We start from the raw sequence: 20913 nt of genomic DNA, 5'->3' as shown, positions 1-20913 counted from the left end.
ATACATCAACAAGCATAGAACCACTGCCAAAATGACTGCGCCTCTCGAACTCTTTGTTCTTCCTTGGGGAGTTTATCCTCGTCGAGTTCTCCTCTATCTTTCTGAGAAGGGCATCCTCTCGTCCCCCCTCATCAAAATCACCCCCGTCACCATCACCCGACAAGGCATGTCAACTCCCGATGGGAAGCCTCCTGGCACTGTCCCTATGCTTAAACTCCCCGACGGAACATTCATCAAGGAGTCCGTCGCTATCCTCGAGTATTTCGAGGATATCTGCGCCGAACCTCAGAACGACTGGCAGAAAGAACTGGCCAATGGCGCCGCCAAGTTCAGCATGCGTGGAGAGGCACCCGAACAAAAGGCACGAATCCGCGATATGCTTGGTCTTTCAGGTGAAGCATGCAATTACTTTGGATTCGCCTGCCACAAGGGCACAGCGCTTTTCGCCATGTCCGAGACTACCAATGCCCACGCCGCCAAGTTGTCCCTCGAGTACTGCAAGAAGACCCTGAAACACCTGAGCGAGTACTACGAAGGGGATAATCTGGAAGATGGTCGTCAGGTTACCATCGCGGATTGCGTCTTGTACTCGATGTTGCACTTTGCAAAGGATCTATACGGCCTTCATTTGGTGGACGATTTGCCCAATCTGCAACGGTTCTATGGAGCGTTTGAAAAGAGGGAGAGTGCTCAAGTCAAGGAGGATCACTTCCCTCAGGAAATGAAAGAGCTGGCGTGTCAATGGCTTCCAGTTGAGTAAACTATCACTTGGAAGTCGTACTGCCCGGGCCCACGGCATCGAGTTGACAGTCCAGAGCACCCATTGGTTTATCAATCTGAATAGGTAGTCAAAATTGCAAATCAGCCATGTGCAGAAAATCAGGTTAGATCAAATCGACGCTTGAATGTTCCGTAGATCCTTCAAAGCCGTGTCGACAAAGTTCATAGCCACGTTGATCCTATCCGCCTCATCATTGATCACATAATCATTCGGCTCTTCATCCAAATCCTGCCCCTTGCGGTCTAGACACGTCAAGAACTCGCACACAACGCGGGTCATCTTTGTCCCCGCTTCAGCAGGGATAAGACTTTCGCTCATGGAAAGAAGGATGGCTTTGTTCTTGTTTGGGAACTTAGTGTAGTAGTCCCCAGGGTCAGCTTCGTTTGGTCGAAAGCCAAGACGCGTAAACGTCTCGACGAATGCGAGACAGACGGATGGAGGCGTGGGCCGCAGGACACTCTCCCAGAGGAGTATCTCCAGCATACAGACGCCCAAGCTGTAGACATCGTGCGCCATTGAGTACTCTCGTTCTGCGGTTGGGAGCTGGCGCTCTGGATGCTGACAGATCTTGCGCTGAAGAGTGACGTCGCCGGTCAACCGTGTCACGCCCTACTCGACCTCTCGGGCGTATTTCCATCCACGTAAGCTCAGAGCAGGTATTTTTTTTCTCCGGGTTTCGCGGTCGGCGACTGGGCGGCCTCAAGTGGGTGGATGAGGATGTGTTCAGGTCGGATGTTCTTGTGCACCAAGCCAAGGAGTTGAGTCTGGAGCACAGCAGTGGCAAGCTAATCGCAAAGATCGTCTCGAAAGTTTAGGGACGGTTTGGAGGAGTAGTTCTCCATGAATGTTGACAACGTCATTGTCAGGGGTGACGCTAAATCCGTAAATTTACAATAAAAGAGCACCAGTTAGACGTTTCTCAAACAATAGACAAAGAAAGAAATGAGCGAGAGAGACCAAGAACAAGATTCAATGAAACTCTATGCCAAGCCTGACTGCTAACTAATACCAACAACCACCACCGTTTCCGGCGTGAACCTACCAGGTAGTTACATCACTACCTGCAGGCTACAGCCGACACCACTCGGCGGGAGGAACGAACCAACCAACAACCAAACCTTCAAATCTGCCTAATTTTGCACATTGGTGCCCAACCACCCGATTCTCTGGGCAGACCTGAGCGGTTCAGTTGGGCCTGACTCAAACTCCTCACCTGCCTGACTCCAGGGCATCTTCTGGGCCCTGACTCTCCGGCCCTCAGCCGAATCATCGCAACAAGACAACGAGATGGGTTATTTGGACCACCTCGCTTTCGGATCCGAGGAGGAATCTCCTTGGGGCGTATCCAGCCAGCCAGCAACACCGGAAACGTACCAGCCTTCCCCAGAACGCCGCAGCAGCGAAGGCAATCTTTCAGGGCATCCAGGGGAACCTGAGGAGGCTCCATCGGCGATGGAGGATGAAGCCGTCTGTACCGAATGTGAAAAGAACCCCCCCGACTGGTATTGTACAAAGTGCGGGAAGCTTTGTGACACTTGCGACACGAAGCGCCCACCACACAAGCGACAAAATACAAAACATAAAAGAACCCTTCTCAGTGATGGGCAGTAAGAAGCCGGTGATGTCAACAGAAGGAATTTACTGCTAACCCATGTAGTAAATTAATCAGTCGCGCCTTGTACTCCACGCCCTCGGAAGACGCTCGGAAGCAGTTGCACCAGAACGACCACGACACTTTGTGGTTCTCCATCGGCGGTCGACCTGGCTCGCTCGAGTTCGAGGAGTTTCCACGCTTCAGCCTCGTCCTCTCCGAACACCACAAGCAGTTTGCACTAAAAGCTCCGTCCTTTCCTCGGCTGGTATCTTTCACTGGCGACACCGGGGTAGGGAAGAGCGCCATCATCCAACTGCTCCTCGAACACGTGTGGGATGATGCTGCCCGGCGCAAAGCAAAAGCACGAGGCATGCCCATAGCGACGCCTGTCGTAGGACAGCGCCAATACTCCGTCCCAACCTCGGCCGATGTTCATCTCTACCGCGACGCAATGCTCGATGATACCGAAGCGGAAAGACCATTGCTATATACGGACTGCGAGGGCTTCAACGGTGGGAGTCAGAGCCCCACGGCGCACTTCTATTCGCCATCTTCAGCCGCCAACTTCAGTAGACTCACCGAGGGACTTGCCGAGATCAAGAGATGGGCGAGGATGGGCTTTAGCTACCTCCAGTCTGGGTTCAAGAGACCCCTGGCGTTTGACGGCCAACGCGAGCATGCCGTGAAAAAAACTCTTCCCGAAGTTACTTTACAACTCCTCAGACGTTGTCGTCAATGTCATGCTCAGCCAGGCAGCTCGTCAGATGGAGGCCGACTTGGAAAAGTTTCTGGAATGGGCCGAAGAGTCTCATGCAGCTGCCACGTGCCGGATTAGCCTGCCTCATCTGATCATCGTGCTGAACCAATCTGACGATGACTCCGAATGGGATCCCGCCAAGACTACACAGGATATATTCAACCAGCAGAAAAATATTCTAACGCAAAACGACAATGTGAAAGCGCTGGTAGCCAGGTTCCGCAAGTCAGGGATTCAGATCAGCAGCCTCCAGGACCTTCTCTTGACGTCGTACTCGTCAGTTCGTTTCATCCGTCTTCCACAAGGACAATCAACTCCACGGCTGGCTGAACAGTTGCAGAAGCTGCACGGGATGATCTGCGAAGCTAGCGAGGAGTCGCAGAGAGAGAAGGACCATAGAAAGATGCGTCTCTCGGCCCCAGACATGGACGAATTCTTCAGGCTCGCTTTCGACCACTACTCAAACCAGGTCAGGGAGCCGTTCGACTTCCTCGGGAGTATTATGACCCTACACCCGCCGTCTGACAAGCTCGCCACGAGCCTGTCGATGCTTATGATTAAAACCTTCAAGGTTTTGGGTGCCCAAGACGAAAGCCCCGACATAGATGTCAGGTTCTGCAACATCCTGGCGCCGCTCGTCTGCTCGACCGTGGTCCTCGATGCGACGCGGGCATTTAACACTCTTCCAGGCAGCCTGGTAGACATATTCAGCGGCGAGGGCAACCAATCCGCTGGGAACGCATGGAACACGGCGAAACATTCCTACAAGGCCCGAATCGGTCAGGCTTTTGACCAATTCGCCTACATCACACTGCAGTGCCAATTCGTACATCCCGAGACCAACACGCAATGCGTGAACAAGCGATGGGCTCATCTCTGTCACCAGAACAGCCGAGGTGACAGAATCGGCTCAGGTTCGCACGAATCGGAGCTGCTCGATCAGCTCATCGCCACATGGGAGAACAAGCTTGGGGACACATTGAGCAATCTGGACCAAAATGTGGACGAAGTTATCGCGGCCACCGGGAGCGAGCACAGTCCGAAATCGAGGCTCGACGCCGCTTGGCTTATTCACAAGGCAGCTATGGAGGATCTTTACAGGTCTATTCCTGGCCTGGAGATGTTCGACCTCGTCACATGCGCCTGGTGTTTCCGCAACGTCCCTTCGGAGCAGCTGGCCTGTGGACACGGAATCTGCAGTGCCTGCCTAGCCGTCATTGGCGGGCGAGACTCGAGCGTGGATCACAGGCTGAGAGTGGTTCATTCTTGCGGCCTACACCACCCACCCCATACCTTTGAGCCACCGGCCGAGTTCCTCGATCTTCCCGATCACGTCGGTCGCCGCATCCTTTCCCTGGACGGGGGTGGCGTACGCAGCTTCGTCGGGATCAGCATCCTTGCTGCCATCGAGGAAGAGCTGGGCGGCGAGATCCCAGTTCGGCGTTTCTTCGATTTGATAGGGGGCACCAGTAGCGGCGGACTGCTCGCCATGGGACTAGGCATGGGTGGCTGGGGCCTAGAGGAGGCAGCGACCCGTCTAAGGGACCTGCTGACCAATGGCTTCACCAAACATAGTGAGTGGACTGTGGCGCATCTCTTGGAATGGTGGATAACCAGTAGCCTCTACACCCCGGAGGCGTTCGATGCGGCCGTGAAAGCAGCGTATGGGGACCTCGGCGACCAGCGGATGATTGCAAGCAGAGTAAGTAGCAGCGCAGAGGCTACCGTCAGGAAGATGTTCGGACTGACATGGACGATCGTAGCAGGCACACGGAACATCAGAGATGTCGACGAGAGTGTTTGTCACAGCAACCATAGGAAACGAGGAACAGATAACCATTATAGCAAACTACGTACCGTCAGGAGAGGGAGGTAAGTCTGGTCATGCCATATGCGCCAACATTGATCATGCTGACTTGGGATTGTATCCAGAGGAACAACACAGCTCTATACGGTACGTGCATGAAGTAATATCAGAGGCTGGTCGAGATTTTACAGTCCGAGAGGCAGCGAGGGCGACGTGCGCGACTCCGTCTTATTTTGCTCCTTTGCATCGGCGAGGTGTCGAATACTGGGATGGTGGTGTATCCCTGAATAACCCTGCGCCAGTCGCTGTCTCTGAAAGGCAACTTATCTGGCCGACGAAGGAGAAAACCAACCCAGATCTTCTGCTTTCAGTAGGTAACGGTTGGAGCCCAGGAGCGGCTTCCGGAAAGCACTGGTGCCCAAGTGGCAAGATCTCGGACCTCCATAAGCACCTCCGTGAGAAAATGGACTCAGGCGACAAGTGGGACAAAAGCTTGGGCGTTTCAGGGATGCAACCCAAATGGTATACGCGGCTGAATCCAGAGGTATCGAAAGCCCTACCTGCGCAAGATCACATGGAAGCCCTGGAAAATGGCTCCATCGAGATGATCGCATCCAATTACCTACGGGAGCCGAGCACCAAGGACCGCATCGCCGAGGTTTGCCGCGTTCTAGTAGCGACCTCATTCTACTTCGAGCCTGCTCAACGGCCTCGCCAGGACGAAGACGGCAATTTCGTCATTCAAGGTAAGCAGGCAAAGAAACCCAAGTAGAAGGCATGCCCTGAAGATATACCAAACAGGGGAAATTTTGTGCCGGTTTCCAAACGGCTCAGACACAGTCAAGGGCCTGGGCCGGGCTATCCGGAAGCTGCGCAACCCTCGCATCGAGCTCATCAGCCCAAGACTCGATCGCTGGTCTATCGATGATGCCGTCATCTCCCGCATGGAGAGCCACGGGGTCTACAGGCTACCTATCGAGATCAAGGCGCCTGGCTCGTCCATGGAGATCAACTTTGCGTTAGACGATGATAGTTACAAGGCTGAGCCTATCAGTGCTTGCCCTTTTTCTTTAGATAGGTTGTTTGAGAGGACGTGATGGCTGCTCGTTGAGCTCTGAGGGAAACCTTGACGCAGTAAATATATAGATTATTTTACTTATATCATTTTATCTTGTTCCCATCGTATCCCTTGACTGCCTAAGGACCTTGCCCTACCTTGACTATATAATGACCTCGCTATAAGAAGGAGGCACCTTTTTAAAGTTCTTGGCCGCTAATTTGCCAGCAGTAGCTATGAGAAAAGACAAGGAAACTAGGTTTAAAACCCTGTATATGTAAATCACTTAGAGAGGGACTTAATATAGCTTCTCTTTCGTTTCCAACCTCCCTAGCGAAGAGGGCGTCAAAGCGGTCATCTATGCCGACTCCCGTGTCGCTTGATTTTCGTCTCAGGATACCAGTACATTCTGAGGACAACATGCTTGCCAGGTGGCTTCAGCATCAGACCAACATACAAACCTACTTGCGATCTTGCTGGAGTCCCGGCATGCTGAGGAAATGTGTGCGTTTATGTTTTCAAGATCAGAAGAAGATACCAAACGTCACATAGGAGCATACAAGGGAATGACGGGACTGCACCTCGCCTCAGCCTTTAGATTAGTCAACGTGGTGTCGCAGATGATCCAGTCTGGCAAGTTCAGTCCTTGTCTCCGCACCGATGATGGCTGGACTGCACTCCACTGGGCTGTTAAACGATCTCATCCGGACGTCGTGGCCTTTCTTCTCACCTTACCGAACACGGAGTCGCTTCTCGCTTGCAAAGGAGGCTTGGAAGGTCGCACGGTACTGCATTTTGCAGTTAAATACTACTTCTCTTCAATGGTGGAGGCGGTGCTCAAGGCCAAAGCCGACGTCACCGCCCAGGATCGTCTGGGGAGGATCTCCCTCTACTTGACTGTGTGGATTGTTCAAGAGGATGTTGTTGAGCAGTTGCTATCTAGCGGAGCTGATCCCAATATTCGAAGTGTTTATGGGACAACGCTACACTGCGCTGTGAAGCGGGGGACACTTGATCTCATCAGAACACTGATCTCGGCAAGTGGTCCTCGTATTGATCTTAACATCAAAGACATACTTCCGTTAACGGCCCTTCAAGAAGTACAGGCGAGAGGACGCGATGATGTGGCAGCGATCCTGCTAGAGGCAGGAGCAAAATCTTCGTCGGGTTTGATTCTGGCCCAAGCAAACTTCATGGGCAGTCACCAGGGGCCTCTCTGCAAAGGAGGGATGGCAAGGTTATGAAGTTGACCCAGAGCTGTCAGCTCAAATCAAATCCGGCAACCAGTGTACCTGCCACGTTCTCAGATCGTGCAAGCAAGAGCCCAGACAGGCCGAAGATCAAGAAAAGCTCAAGCTTGAGTCTAAAGACGACTTGACAGCACTAAGAGTGAGTTTGCTCAAGGTAACTGAGCCCTTGCTCAACTAACCTGTTCCAGTGAGTTTTTCGGAAAACATTTGACCTGGCAGATGATACTCATTGACAGGTTCAAAAATACTTGTCCGAATGGCAGATCCTCTTCAAACTCCGGCATCCACATATTGTCCAATACATAGACTCCGAAGAAGACCCTCACCGCAATGAGTTTCTACTCTACATGGAGTACTGCAATAGAGCTTGAGTCTTTCCACGGAGTACAGCTGAAAGATTTGGTAACTAAAGAGAACAAGTGGTGTGAGTTCGTCGAGGGCGAGACAGCATGAACGCCGAGGACCTTGACCGGCGTTGAGATCTGGGCGATGGTCTGGCAAATGACTTAGGCGCTGGTCTATCTCCATTACAGCTTAACTATCAGACGCAAGAATGGTCTGTACAACGCCGCTCTTGAGGGCCCGTGAGCTTACATCATTCACCACGATGTCAAACCCGCCAACGGTGAGTGTTTCGAGACATCTAGGTGCATGAAAACTGATCAGCATCATATTTGTGATGCACGGCGCCGATAAGGACATATTTCTCTTCAGGCTTTGTGATATGGGAATTGCAGTCCATGCTGGTCTAGGGCCTGATCAAAACCAAACTCAGTTGATAGGTAGTTCTAGCTTACAGCCTCCAGTAAGTAAACACCATTTCTATTGCAGTTGATACCTATAACACACCGCTACTCAGAAAACTGATGTGAAGCGCGGGAAGCCAGGCAGGGAGAGTTGTTGACAACAAGGGGCGACATGTTTTCGCTTGGGGCTAGGTGTCACGTGAGCGCAAGATTTCTTCTCAGCCAACTTCGATTCAAAGTCTGATCTAGAGACCATCAGACTAACGGCCAAGCTAAAGGATGAGCTGCTCGATTGTCAACCCTTCAAGGGCTTCCTGGATACGGACCGTGGGATCGATGAAGATTGGAGACCAACCAGCCTCGAAGCCATGGAAATTGGGTATAGCAACCTTTGAAGAGCTCCTGGGAGTGTTTTAACCCTTCCTCGAACGGTGATTGAAGAGATGCGTGCCGTCTATGAAGTCCTCGATAGCTGGGTAAGGAGCTATTAGTTTCAGTCATTTCTTCTCACAGCAGAACTGCTGGACAACCCACAGCCATTCCAACAGGGTTCTTCTACAGATGATCGCAGGAATCTTGTCAAGCGACTGTGGTTACTTCTGGACGATGGGGCTGAGGAAAGCTTCCAAGGCAACTATGAGCTTACTGCGCACCTGTGAATTCTCCTAGACGATCGTTCTGTCGCTATAGGGTAAGAATCCCGTCAAGCTCACCAACCCCAGCACCCAGAAAGCGCCGACGATCCGACGCGTTCAGTAGTAGTGATAGCAAGGCCAAATATATTTAATTGGATGCCCAGAGAGCTCATGTGCAGTCATATAGGACTAAGATACTGGGGGTGCGACAAGGAGTTTAATATATGTGAGGCCTGTGAGATAAAGTATGTCTAAAGGAATGGGGATAGGGCTTGTGAATGGGGCTTATGAATGATGCCTAGGCGAGATAAGAGATCGCAGATTCAAGGAGGTAATATTAGATAACTCGCAGGCTTGCTAAGTGCCAGAAGAAATGGCACTATCTAGTTCTTTCTCTTCTTTTCCCGTCTCACAGACAAAGCTCTCTCTTCATCAGTTCCTATGCAGGCTCCCTCTGGGGATTTTCAGCAGTTTCCAGATTCCTCCGTAGGCTTTGCTTGAGAATTCTACGCCGCAAATCGTTGGAACCAGAGCGCCGGACTTGCTGGACGCTTGGTTATGAAGATGTTCGTCGTACATCTGTATTTAAACGTCCACCACATACCTTGATGGCCTTGAGGATGGTTCAACGCCAATGGATTGAGCCTATGAGCTATTAGTAGAGAAAGACCTTGGAGAGAGAAGTACTAACGAAGGAAGATGGGTCATCTCTGTGCCCCTGAGCTGTGGGACAATTTCCCATCCCTGGCGCGCACGAGCCCAGTACGTCTTGCGGCACAGCCGCAAGGATATGGGCCCTAGCCCGTGATAATTAGAAAAGTAATCTATTAGCTTAGATTACGATGCAGGAGGTGATCCCTAGCCATTGGTGGGAAAAGCGGGGTAGAGATATGTCACGTGACAGGGCGTATGTCAGGTCGTGACACTCATGCTTGAGGCGGAACTTGTAATGGAATTTTATATCGGCAAAATCGCAACTATATAGCGGGCAATCTTGTTGAAGTGCTCACTAACTAAGTGAAGCGGTGATGTCTGGCACTAGTGCATCGAATAAGGGCTAAATATCTTTTGGCAGGTTGCTGCCTCGCTGTTTGGGGCGGTTCTCGATAGAAGACCGAATAGGAGGCGCAGGGGGGAAGAAGTAGAGGGAGGAGAAGTAGAAGCTGTAGGTGCAGGATTACTCTCAGACTTAGAAGTTGTAGAAGTGTCAGAGGTGTTCGATATAGTCATCGCCGTTCCACTTCTTGTTTCGCGTGCAGGAGGAATTGGCACCTCCGAATGAAACGATATCCAATGTTTAGATGCATCTGGGACAGGATGGCTAGCCTTCTTAGCCGCCTTGAGAAACTTGTTCAGCGCGGCCTTCAACGACTTCCGAGAATATCTCCTCTTTGCCTTGCACAGGTTGCCACGAGTAAACGTCGGTCGCTCGAGGCGTGAGGCGAACTTCAGAAGGCTTTATGATAATGCCTAGCCTGTGATCTACATAGTAAGCCCATCAGGCTGTTACTAAGAATAGAGTCAGGCCTAGCTTACTGATATGTTGGGCGAGTTCCTCGCGACACTCATCTCGTCTTCGGCGTCGTTCCGCATTGCTATTGGCGAGTAGGCGCCATTTTGGGTTTAATTAAACGAAGAGGGAGTTCGATAAACCTTTACAGTTTGGTTGACTATGACGTCTTATGTTAAAGGCAACGAGTCCTTTGGACTGGCCTCCTCAAACTTGTGTATCTGCTTCCCGTCCCAGGGACCTGGCCCCCTCTGCTGATGCCACGCTTCTGGATGGCATCCTCCCCTTAGGATTTCAGCCGTGAAACTGGGAACAAACACTCCTACCTTGGGGCTAATTTCTTTCTTTCCTTTTTTTTTTTCTTTTTTCTTTCAAGGAGTACCCCGATCGAGACGACGTTGCTTTGAAATGAGCACTTTGTGTCCAATCTGATAAAAACCCCAAAGAAAATGTCAAGGACGGCCGAGAGCTCTTTGGGCATTGGGGTGCTACCAGGCAAAGCAATACTGCATGACCAGGAGTGAGGCTAGGAATAGCTAGTAGTCCATTCCCTCACGACAAGTTTTCGTTCTTCGAGCACCTCGCCATCAGCCCAGGGAACTGAAAGAGCTGGCACTGGTGTCAACTAACGTTGTCTGCCAGAGCTCGGAGCGGGGCCGTGTGCTAGGGGTACTGGCACAGTATTGCCTTCCGTGTCAGAACTGTGTGCTGGCATAAGCAAGCAATTGTTGTATAGACGGAAACCAGTTTATACAGCATCCGGGAGTGGCTTTGGTTCTTTTTTATATGTAATTTAGTCCCAGTTCCTGTCCTCTGGTGATGGTCCCAGGATCGGGGCCACAGAGTACTGCGCCATTGTGTGGGGACATAATATGAAATCCTATTGCATGCTAGCCAGATAGGGGTATCATATTATATGCCAGCCTTTTTCCGAAGGACAGTACATGATTGGCCAGCCCATGCTTCGGGATAGTATATACCCTGCCTAGCCCATTTCTTAGGACAGGATATGTATCGAACTTGGCTAGCCTTGGTAACCCAAGCCTTCTCATAACAACCGATCTTAGTTGGTAAGACTCACAGTAGTGTTTCTGTGTTCTCGTACACGGCGACCTATATATACTACAGAGTCGGCCTGAGCCAATAGTTACTACATACACCTTGTTCGCATTGTGCACCCATCATCCTTACTATCTATTATCCTCGAATTCGCTTTGAAATATGGGAGGTTCGCATTAGATAAGATGGACATACTTGTTGCAAATGTTAAAGTTTACAACCCCAGGTTCTCCTTTACAGTATGCTCACTCAACATGCTTCTTCGGCGGGCCACCCACACTCGCAGAGAAAAAGGATAGTATCGGATTCAAATGCTCTCATAACATTTCTCTGAGTGACTGGATGTTAGCTCTCACTGCCTGATCATATTCACTAGTGTTGCTGCCGTGAGGCGATGGGTAGATGCAATCGTCAGCATCCAACCATGCCTCCAATGAATCGACAAGAGCCCCCAACTCGATGCCAGGCGGCATGTCGACACATTGCTGATTTTTGACAATATAGAGCAGCCCTTCTATGATCTCTGGAATTCTGCACTCGTCCCAGAGCATGCCGCCTTCTGCGAGACAGCGCCGCGGCACAAGGTTTGCATGGACAGCGAGCAAGCCCGGCGGCATCAACAGAACATCGTCTTGCTCCAGGACAATGAGGCGACTCTTGCCCTCGGGAGACCAATCACGGCCATCTCTCGAGAATCTTTGCCAGTCCCCAGCGTCCAAGTCGGTGGCGATGGCCCAGATGCTGAAGCCGGCAAGACAACGTACCCAGCTGCCAACCAGAGGGTCCATGCGGGAGCCAGAGAAGGCCCCCGAGAAGCCCAACATGTCAAAGCCAAGGCTGCCCTTGACCCCACTGAGCTTGAGCTGACTGCTCCGGCCCATGTCGCCTGCCACGCGATCAGCCAACATGTAGAGGAGCCCAAATCGAGGCAGCCTGGTCAGCAATGGTTCGTCGGCTTGGGCTAGACGGCCGAGGTTGATGACGTTGCTGACGGGGGCAGCTGACTCGGGCGAGCTGAGGTCAACCTCGGCAACGGTAATGCAATAGTCCTTGACGCTCATGGAATTGTGCGTGCCCATCATGCTGTTCTGTATGAGCACCTCCTGCTCGGGGAAGCGCTGCCATAGCATGTCGATGTACTCTGCGATATTATACATGCCTCTGTCCTGGAACCTTTGTTTGAAAACAACAGGACGCTCGAAGGCAAAGTCACTCTCGCCGTAGGAGCGGAAGGTATCCCAGTCAAGGTACCAAACATCCGCCTCCTGCTGGGAAGCCACACAGCTCCGGCCCAAGACATGCTCTGGCTCAACGTAGATGCTGGCCCAGCGTTGTGCCTCGATCCATTCGAGCTGTAAGAGACGGTGTGGTGCCGCATCATCTGAAGTGTGAGGCTCTCGTAGTTTGCCAATGAACCGGCTGATTTCAGGGTCATACCGCGCTCGTAATGTCTGCAGCAGCGTTGGAAAGGCCCTCGATGGCCCAGGCTCGTCGACAACACCGGGATGGGCTTGGACGACAGAAGCATCCGGCATCTCGACACTGCTGCGACCCGAGGTGCCTGGGCTGGACCCCGTAGCTTGAGGCGCTGGAATGTCGGGGCTCGTAACATCAAGGTGTGCTTGTGTCTGCATCTGACCAGAGCTGTTCTCTCGGCTCATGTGGAATAGAGCATCAAGCGCCTCCACTTCCATAGCATATGACCCCTCTGACAGCGCGGCCATGTCTTGCAAAGCATCATGACTCTCTGGCTCGACTCGTCTCATGTCCTCAAGATCTGGTTCATTTGCCGGCTCTATGTCCATCTCTTCGCCTTGTGCTGTTGTGTTGTCGTTGGCCCCATCATCTTCCATATTACCCCCAACGTTGTCACTAGTAGTTCCTTCATCATCCCGGTTGTCGCTCTCATGCCTGCCCTCAATTCTTGATTCCGGCTCTTGTACTCTTCTCGGCCTGCAGTCTGGCTCGTCCGCGCCTTTATCGCCAGCAGCTTCATCCAACGTTTCCGTCACCTCAACAGCATCGCCCGAACAAGAATCCGAGTCTGCATGCTCAGGAGGACTAGCCTCGGTGGGGTATGAAGGGGGCTCAGCCTGGACTCGCGATTCCAAGCCTCTTTGACTAGAGAATTCCCCATCACTATGGATAACGGCGACTCTCGTCAAGCGGCGTTCCGAAGAAGCAGCCAAACGCTTCGTGGGTTGCGCCGAGCTCGGCACCGACCTGATTCGCTTAGGTACCTTTAACAGTGCACTGCCGCCAGGGGGCTGTGAAGTGGGGGAGAAGGAGAAGGAGGAGGAGGAGGCGGTTTCATCCGAGCCATCACCATTGACTGATGGCACAATCATGCTGTAGAGATCCCGCTCGAGGCCGAATGCCCCTAGACTAGCCCCCTTCACCTTCTCCGCCGCAAGGTCCATCTGCTGCCGAAGGTCCAGAGGGGTTGCCCTCTGACGAGCAGCTTCCAGAGCCGAGATGATGTCGGAGCGTTCAACAGGGGAGTGGCGGTTCTGCACCTTGGAAGCCGCCGAGTGCTCCCCGATCAGGAGCGCCTTGTTATTGCCGTGCAACATGCGAAGCTCATGCCGGGCAAGCATCTTGGAATTCAGCAGGTCGACGACGTCGGTCCAGCACGGGACCAGGACCGCAAGCTCGTGCAACTGTCGCAGGAGAGGCAGCGGCAGGGCCTCCCAGCCGTAGTAATGGAACCTCTCGCCTCCCCAAGCGGCGATCACGCCCGACTGGTGTCTGATGTGCTGGCTCTGCCGGTCTCGCATATTCTTGCCGCGCTGGGCGAGGCGGTCAAATTCGGACCATTGCTCAGCATCAGCGCCGCCTTCACGGCTACCCGAGGGGCCGAGGAAGGGCAGGAAAGCCGCCGCTATGTTGGCACCGAGCTGATCGATTGTGAGGATCTTGTCGCGGTACTGTCTGTGCAACTGCTGCCGCTCGTGCTTGTTGGCACACGCCTGGACATCGCGGTAAAAGTTGGCCGCCATATTCATGGCAGCCGTGGCGGGCGATGTGGTGTGGTCCATAGCATCGGTCCCGACCAACGTACTCGTGGAGGGGCCACCTTGCAACTCCATTGCCCGGGCTACAGCAGTTGGGTAAAGTCGCGTTGAGATGTAGAGAGGGAATTGAGTCGTAAATGGGAAATCTTGAGTCGTAAATGGGAAATCCTTTAAGGGCTGCACCTGGTATCAAATATAAGTGCTTGTGTCCTGACTGCGTGTGGATTAGTGAAAACGGCGCTAGGGGGATGGGGGAAGGGGGGTGGGTAGCGACGCAATGCCCAGTTATATAGGTCCCTTGATGTGTTGAGAAATTGCCGGTTCCACATCTAAGCAAGCTCAAAAAGGCAACAATATCAGACTGCAGGATGTAATCCTCGGAAGCTTAGACGCATACTGTCATGGAAAAATCCTACCTATCAGGCTAAAAGAGAGGACTGATTAGACCGCTACTCACAGTGTGACTCATGTGATACCCAAGAACCATGTCACCCGCCTGCTTAACATCTATCACAAGTAATCCAGGTCCAAGTCCGAGGCAGACGTGACAGGCGTGCGTCAATGCCCTCAGGCCTTCCCTCATCTGGAAGCATGCCTAGCCGCGTCAAGACTGGTTTCTCCCAAGGAAAGCCTTCTACACGGAGATCGAGGACGGAGCAATGAGGCCACCGCCTCATTCTACAAGAAAAATGAAGCTATGACAACTGTCCAAAAAAACGAGGAGCTATGAATTGCGTTCTCACAGAGACCAAGGGGCCGTGTTGCCGCATATAGATGCACATATAATCGGGGAACAGCGTGATGTATCTTTATTGATTTTCTCGGCTCGCTCTAGCCCGTGAGAGAGCCAGGTTGCATGTTCCAAGACATGTTCTTCCTCAAGCTGTACTGACTAAATAGCTTTCGCCTGAGCTGTTGGAGCAACCAAGTCCCTCCCTGCAGCAGGGGCCATCATTGCGCATCCTGAAGATTGATAACAATCGGTCGATCATAAAAGCGCTAGCCTTGAAGGTTGGGCCGATGGGCATATTTGCTGCTTCAACGTGAGACCGATCTGAGCATACTACAAAGCATACGAGACAGATCGACTGACGTTCGTAATGAGGGCAAGGCCTTGTGTGCAAGGCAACGCAATGATTCTGCTTGGATTCGATGATCTGAATGTTGAGAGGTGCATCGAGCAGTAGGAGTGTTTACGTAAAATTGCCGGGAGGCTGCCAAGCAACACCGAGAGTAACGCTGGGAGAGCGACCACCCCGTTCTCAAGATATTTGCGCGGCATGCTCTTCTGCTGGGGCTGGCTGCCTGCTTCAGAGGCCTTGGACTCACAATTGATCCTTTGGCCGCTTTGGAACCAAGCAGTGTGGCCGTAGGTTCTTCAGTCTTCAAAATTGCGTGCTGCGTTGGCTACAGAGGCCCTCTGTGTGGGATGCGTCTCCTGTTATTACACCATTGACCTGTTGTTCAGGACCCATTACTTTGCGAAGCGCACAAAGTCTCCATGATACGCAGGACTGCTTCGCAGTCGGAATCATGCCTTGATGCATTTGTCCTCGCTACAAGCGTCGTAGCCAAAGCCCATAGGTTTGGGAGCTGCGAGATTGTTCAGTATCAGGCCGTTCTAAAGGTTGCCTTTTGTGCGATCGCCCTCGGGGCGGGGAAAGAGCCTTCAGGGAGGAAAAGAGATGGGAACTCTGTCGGCGGGAGGACGGGGGAAGCACGCACATTGTCTTGGAATGTTCGCCTGTTTCTCGACCCTCGACTTGTTCCAGCGGTCTGGCCTCCTCCCAGCTCCGAGCTGGTCACTTCTCGGAGAAAAGCAGTGTCTGGGTATTCCTTCCTGAAGAGCTCAAGCTCGTCGACGAGAATATCCTCAGCGCCTTGAGTGATCTGTTCTTGAAAGCCTCGCCGCTCCCAATGACTCCAGTCCTTGGAAGCATCGCGCAGAGCACCCAGCAGCCGGGGTAGCCGCCGATTGCGGCTCAGTCTCTGGTCCCGATCTAGTGGCGAGGTCTCATCAAAGGTTTCCGTATAGTAGGCCTCTATAGCTTCATCAAAAGTCGTGAAGCCGGCCTCGATGGCTGAATCCACGATGTGGCGTATTCGGTCCTGGACGGGAGCAGCACGGTCAATGCTTCTTCCGCCACGCGGGTGCGGGTTTGTAGCGGAATGGCTGGGTATCTCAGGACGGACATATTCGAGAGGACCAGGTTTGCTGCGCTCGAAATATGATGGCATGTTCATGACGGAGCAGTCGTCCTGTAATCTCCGTAGAACATTTTGCGGGTCCAACGAGAGAGAGGTGCCGTGCGGAGACAATGAAGCGTGAAAGTCTGAGGCGGTCGGAAAGTCCAGGTGATGGCTGCCAAGACATCCTTCTGAGGGATATGCTGCGTCTATACTTACTAACAATCACAATTCACGCATGTCAGCAGACCGCTCCTCCTAAAGCAGAAAATGTGAAGCTGCAGACGCACCAAGGTCGAAAGCAGCGCTAGTCATGAGATCGTGATGAGCTGCTGGTGTCGCAACATCTGGATATGTGGTCGAAGCCGCCTTGGAGTCAAGAGGAGGGTTGGTGATCTCCGACCTCGGTGTTGGTGCAGCATCAATGAAGAGCTCTTGCGGGGCCGGCACTTCATCTTCAAGGCCTTCAAGTTTGGCCTTAAGGCGTTCACCTATGGATGATATTATCAATATTTATAAAGAAAAAAAAATAAAAAGGGAAAATGGGCTTGAACGGGAGGTGAAAGACAAGCTCTCTGTACGTACGATAGGCTCGTTGAGGAAAACGACCGTGCTCTGTCTTCTTTCCTCTTTGATGGCCAAGCGGCGACTCGTGGTCTGAGTCGGGGCAGGGCCTCTTGAACGACATGGCGGTAGGTCACACACTAGGTCTGAACGATTATTGGCCGACCTGTTGTTGGTTGAGTAACAAGCTGGACATAACTTAGTGGTGGGCACCCCAGAAGCTTGAGGAAGGTATAGAGGCAGGTGGAAACGCCCTCTGCGGCGTGGTGTGCGGGGCCTCCATCTGGTTACTTATACAGAGTACGGAGTACGGTGGTAGTATTCCCGCTTCGTGGCAGTGCCATGACGAATGGCAAGGATCTTCTTCCATGTACGCTCGGTCTTGGTCAGACGGGGAGTAGCTCCCCTGGTCGTACAGGCCGTAAGGATTACAAATGTTAAGTCAGTTTCAAGCCCCGTAACATGACGATCGTGGCATGTCTCAACGGGGGGGGGGGGGGGGTAGGGGTTCAGTTGAAGAGAGAACAAGGCTCGGTGTTGTGAGGTGGGGAGGTCGCTTTTATTTAACAAATCTAGGCCGCCTTGCCTTTTCTTGAGATCCCGACCCGTATTTATTCACAGTCTGGTCCTTTCCAGACTGGCCTATTCCCATTCCCTTATTATTCCTGGTCCCTTGAAGCTTGATCGTTGCCCTCCCACCTCATCTACCAAGTCAGGCCCTCCCCCAATGTCGGGAGTCTGCCATCCAGCCTTGGCAGTCGACGCCCCCCACCGACCTCGCAGGACCCCCGGGTCCTGGGGCCTCTCCGAAATCCTCTTCCAGTTCTTCAGGATAGGGTCCCATTCCCCTTGCTTCCCGGCGTGCGACTTCTGCGGACGTTAAGCGACTGCGAGACTGTCCGTATCTGGAGACTCTCGCGTTGGGCCCCGGTGACCCCCGTCCGCTGAGCGAATTACCCCTCTCGCAACCTTCCGTTTTTATCTACCATCCTCCTTCCCAAGTATCCGTATCCGTACACTCTGCCAACCTGTGGTTTCCACCGCTGTCTGTTCCCAGCACGACCCCCTCCAATCCGCCCGACTCAGAATCGTCTCGGCCGAAAGACTGGCACTTCTGTGTTTCGATGATACAGTGGGGGGAAATAAGTATTCGCAGCCTTGAGCATGCCGAACGCTAGCAAGGGGCAGCTTTAAAGGTCGAGAATACATAATCACCAGTATTAATATCACCTATTTTAAAGTGCCTAGTACTAATTATCAGTTTAGCCCTTACCGAATAAGGTAAGAAGCAGATCGGTTGTTTTCACACACCTGCGAATACTTATCACCCCGCACTGTACGCCACCTCTGGGGCTGTTCGCGATAGGCTCATTTACGCCGACTAACACGGGTCGGCCCGACGGACTGCAGGGGTGACAATGTGCCGAGGAGAGTAGAGCTCAGGGGCAACCCTTGTATCCGTGCGGAGATGGGGTAGAATTCTTAAGCGGTGGGGCGCTGCGACTTGCATGTCGCTGCGGTACAGGCATTGATGCTGCCAGATTCGTGATCAGCGGCAGCCGGGTAAAACGGGTATGTAGGATTTGGATCAAAATGTGGAATCAGTAGGGACCAGATAGGCTAAGCCAATTGAAGAAGGAGCATCCGCAGGGGAAATGCACCCCCCCTGGATGTGCGCCCCGGCTAGGAAACCAAGATCGCAAAGTTACAGCCTTATGAGAGCCTTACTAAGTGAGTGAGCTATGCAAAAGTACTCTGTATAGCCACCTTTTGCCGCTGCGACTGGGCGTGCACCTCTAGGGGGGGCGCGTTTCCCCCTTACTTATCTTGTCAGGTTGTTCTTGTTCTGTCTATCTGTTGGGTCCTTGAGACATTTTACGTAGGCTGCAGTGGGGTATCTGACGCATTGTTATGCCTATAATAGGATCTTATGATTGAGAAACGCGCCACTCCAGCGAGAATCAGTGCTGAAAGAGGTACGGCGTATCGAGCAGTCATTTTACTCTGACTGGACCCCACTGCAGCCTATGCACAGTCGGGAGATCTACCCGATCAAGGTCCCCTCCTTCCTTAGTCATCAAATCAGGTGACTGTTTTGTTCCGACAGATGCTTCTGATCGGGTTTGTGCCGCCTTGCAACCGCTCGCTCGCTGCACGACGAACCCTTTTGTTTATTCGTATCCTACCTTGATTCGACCCTACGAGATCTCCCTTACCTGGGTCGCAAACGGGACTCACCATGGCCATGGCCAACGATGCGCATCGGCAGCATGGCCTTTATACCCCGCACAGTCTGTCCGACCTAACGGCTGGCATGGCGCCTACTATGGAGGGGTCACGCGTGGAGACGTTCCCAATCTTGTCGGACCCAGAAAGCGCCATCTACCAACCCGATCAACTTCGAGGGCTTCTATGCCTAGAGCAGTCGCCCAAGTCGGTGCGGACAACCACGGCCCCGAAGATGGCCTCGAAGAAGAACAAGAAAGAAGAAGAGAAGCCGGAGGCGCAAGCCATTGAGGTGTTTGAGCTCACCGCTGCGAATTACTCGCTCCTGCTAGAGAGAGCAATCGTCGAGGATGGTCCCATCGTGGTCCTGCATGGTGAGCAGCTGCCATCCCGGAGGGTTCTCACCCTCATACCGGCTGCTTACCCTCCGCGCTCCCTGAATCATGCCCAAACATGCGACGCTATGGAATGTCGTCTCTCCTCGAGCGAGGCGGGATCAGCCTCGGCCTCGGCACCTCGATCAACCAAGTCACTATCCCTATCCCAATCCGAATCGCAATCGCAGTTGCAGGCGACGGCGTCTGTGCTAAGGACCCCCGAGCTCCTTGAGCTCATTCTGCTTCATCTCGACCTGAAGTCTCGCATCACCTCTGCTCCACGAGTTTGCAGCTTCTGGTTGGAGACCCTGAATCACTCGTCTATGCTCCGAAAAGCGTCTTTCTTCCAGGTCGACCGAAGCCTCCACACGAAGCCTGGTGAACGACCCTGTATCAACCCTCTTCTTCGGGAAGCCTTTGGCGACCAATTCTTCAACCTGAGTGACTGTCAGGTGGATAAGTACCCTTTCCGGCGTGCCGAATACTTCTGGAAGCTACCCTGGTCGCCGCAAGCCTTGCCTCACCTCAAAGCAAGTACCGGCAGCGTGCTCGACGTCGACCCAACCTGTCGTCAGCGCAGCTTCACCAGGGCTGGTGCGAGTTGGAGACGCATGCTTGTCTCGCAGCCCCCGCCGCCTTTCCTCGGATTCACTTGGCTGGATTGTTTCACCACCACCGCGGCGGGCCACCGCTTCCTCGTCGACTCGGTCACGCCTCCGCAGAACGATGCTGGTGACTTGGACACGGGCGTCACAATGGGACAGCTTTATGATACGATACAGTCATTTACCATGCAGCAGCAGAAACCCGGTTTATTCTTTCGCGTTCGGTGGGATCTGACCTGTGAGAGACCAAGCAGCGAGAGCGGCGTCGGTGCCGGAGAGGATGAAAGCGCCCGCGAAAGCACAAACCTAGTTGCCGAGTTCTGGGACGACGCGTACTTCAACTCCAGCCACTACGGACCCTTTTCTATGGAGGCGACTCGGAGCGTTTTCAGGTGTGAGGAGGCTGCCAAGCCCGTTTTCGGTGGACAGGCGTGGATCCAAGGTCTCGACGACGACGCCGAACACCAAGTGCCGGCCAATGACGAGTATGAGCTCTGGGAGCCGCTCGTGTGGAATCCATAGAGGACCAGCAGCGTTTATGCTTTTTGGGAATATTGGTTCGTTTCGCAATTCTCGCGACTATTAGAATGCATAAGTACTTAACTTGTATTTTCATGATGTGTGTTGAAATGAAGTGCTTCACGTAAAATGTTGGGCCACCCTCTAACTACGCGTAGACAGACCGCTGCTGAGGCTAGGGGAAAAATGTCAAAGAATTGGTCCGTCACTGTGAGGACATGTCCT

General features: G+C 52.9%; 6 protein-coding genes across 6 annotated transcripts; 3 read left to right on the top strand and 3 right to left on the bottom strand.

The window, feature by feature from the left end:
* Positions 1-31: 31 nt before the first annotated feature.
* Positions 32-760, top strand: MRS44_009511 (uncharacterized protein; the record flags this gene model as incomplete). The annotated part of the gene is made up of 1 exon (XM_046274340.2): positions 32-760. One exon carries the CDS (start codon positions 32-34, stop codon positions 758-760), a length of 729 nt encoding a protein of 242 aa, XP_046124354.1.
* A 129-nt stretch (positions 761-889) lies between these two features.
* Positions 890-1297, bottom strand: MRS44_009510 (uncharacterized protein; the record flags this gene model as incomplete). Its single annotated transcript, XM_046281752.2, has 1 exon — positions 890-1297. The coding sequence occupies one exon, from the start codon at positions 1295-1297 to the stop codon at positions 890-892; it is 408 nt and encodes a 135-aa protein (XP_046124355.1).
* Positions 1298-2068: 771 nt separating this feature from the next.
* MRS44_009509 (uncharacterized protein) lies at positions 2069-7437 on the top strand (the record flags this gene model as incomplete). The annotated part of the gene is made up of 7 exons (XM_065621318.1): positions 2069-2283; positions 2439-2944; positions 3099-4834; positions 4899-5685; positions 5741-5992; positions 6549-7233; positions 7304-7385. Coding segments are annotated over 7 exons (4263 nt in total), but the record flags the coding sequence as incomplete, so codon positions are not given.
* A 4076-nt stretch (positions 7438-11513) lies between these two features.
* On the bottom strand, positions 11514-14285 carry MRS44_009508 (uncharacterized protein; the record flags this gene model as incomplete). Its single annotated transcript, XM_046279803.2, has 1 exon — positions 11514-14285. One exon carries the CDS (start codon positions 14283-14285, stop codon positions 11514-11516), a length of 2772 nt encoding a protein of 923 aa, XP_046124358.1.
* A 1536-nt stretch (positions 14286-15821) lies between these two features.
* MRS44_009507 (uncharacterized protein) lies at positions 15822-17085 on the bottom strand (the record flags this gene model as incomplete). The annotated part of the gene is made up of 3 exons (XM_046284416.2): positions 15822-16606; positions 16688-16888; positions 16983-17085. 3 exons carry the CDS (start codon positions 17083-17085, stop codon positions 15822-15824), a joined length of 1089 nt encoding a protein of 362 aa, XP_046124359.2.
* Positions 17086-19200: 2115 nt separating this feature from the next.
* Positions 19201-20691, top strand: MRS44_009506 (uncharacterized protein; the record flags this gene model as incomplete). The annotated part of the gene is made up of 1 exon (XM_046277942.2): positions 19201-20691. The coding sequence occupies one exon, from the start codon at positions 19201-19203 to the stop codon at positions 20689-20691; it is 1491 nt and encodes a 496-aa protein (XP_046124360.2).
* Positions 20692-20913: the final 222 nt, after the last annotated feature.

The sequence above is a fragment of the Fusarium solani genome (genome assembly GCF_023522795.1).
Source record: "Fusarium solani strain SB1 chromosome Unknown bctg00000005, whole genome shotgun sequence".
In the NCBI taxonomy this organism is placed as follows: domain Eukaryota; kingdom Fungi; phylum Ascomycota; class Sordariomycetes; order Hypocreales; family Nectriaceae; genus Fusarium; species Fusarium solani.
The sequence above is the reverse complement of the archived record's forward strand: the minus strand, read 5'-3'. Positions and strand labels throughout refer to the sequence as shown.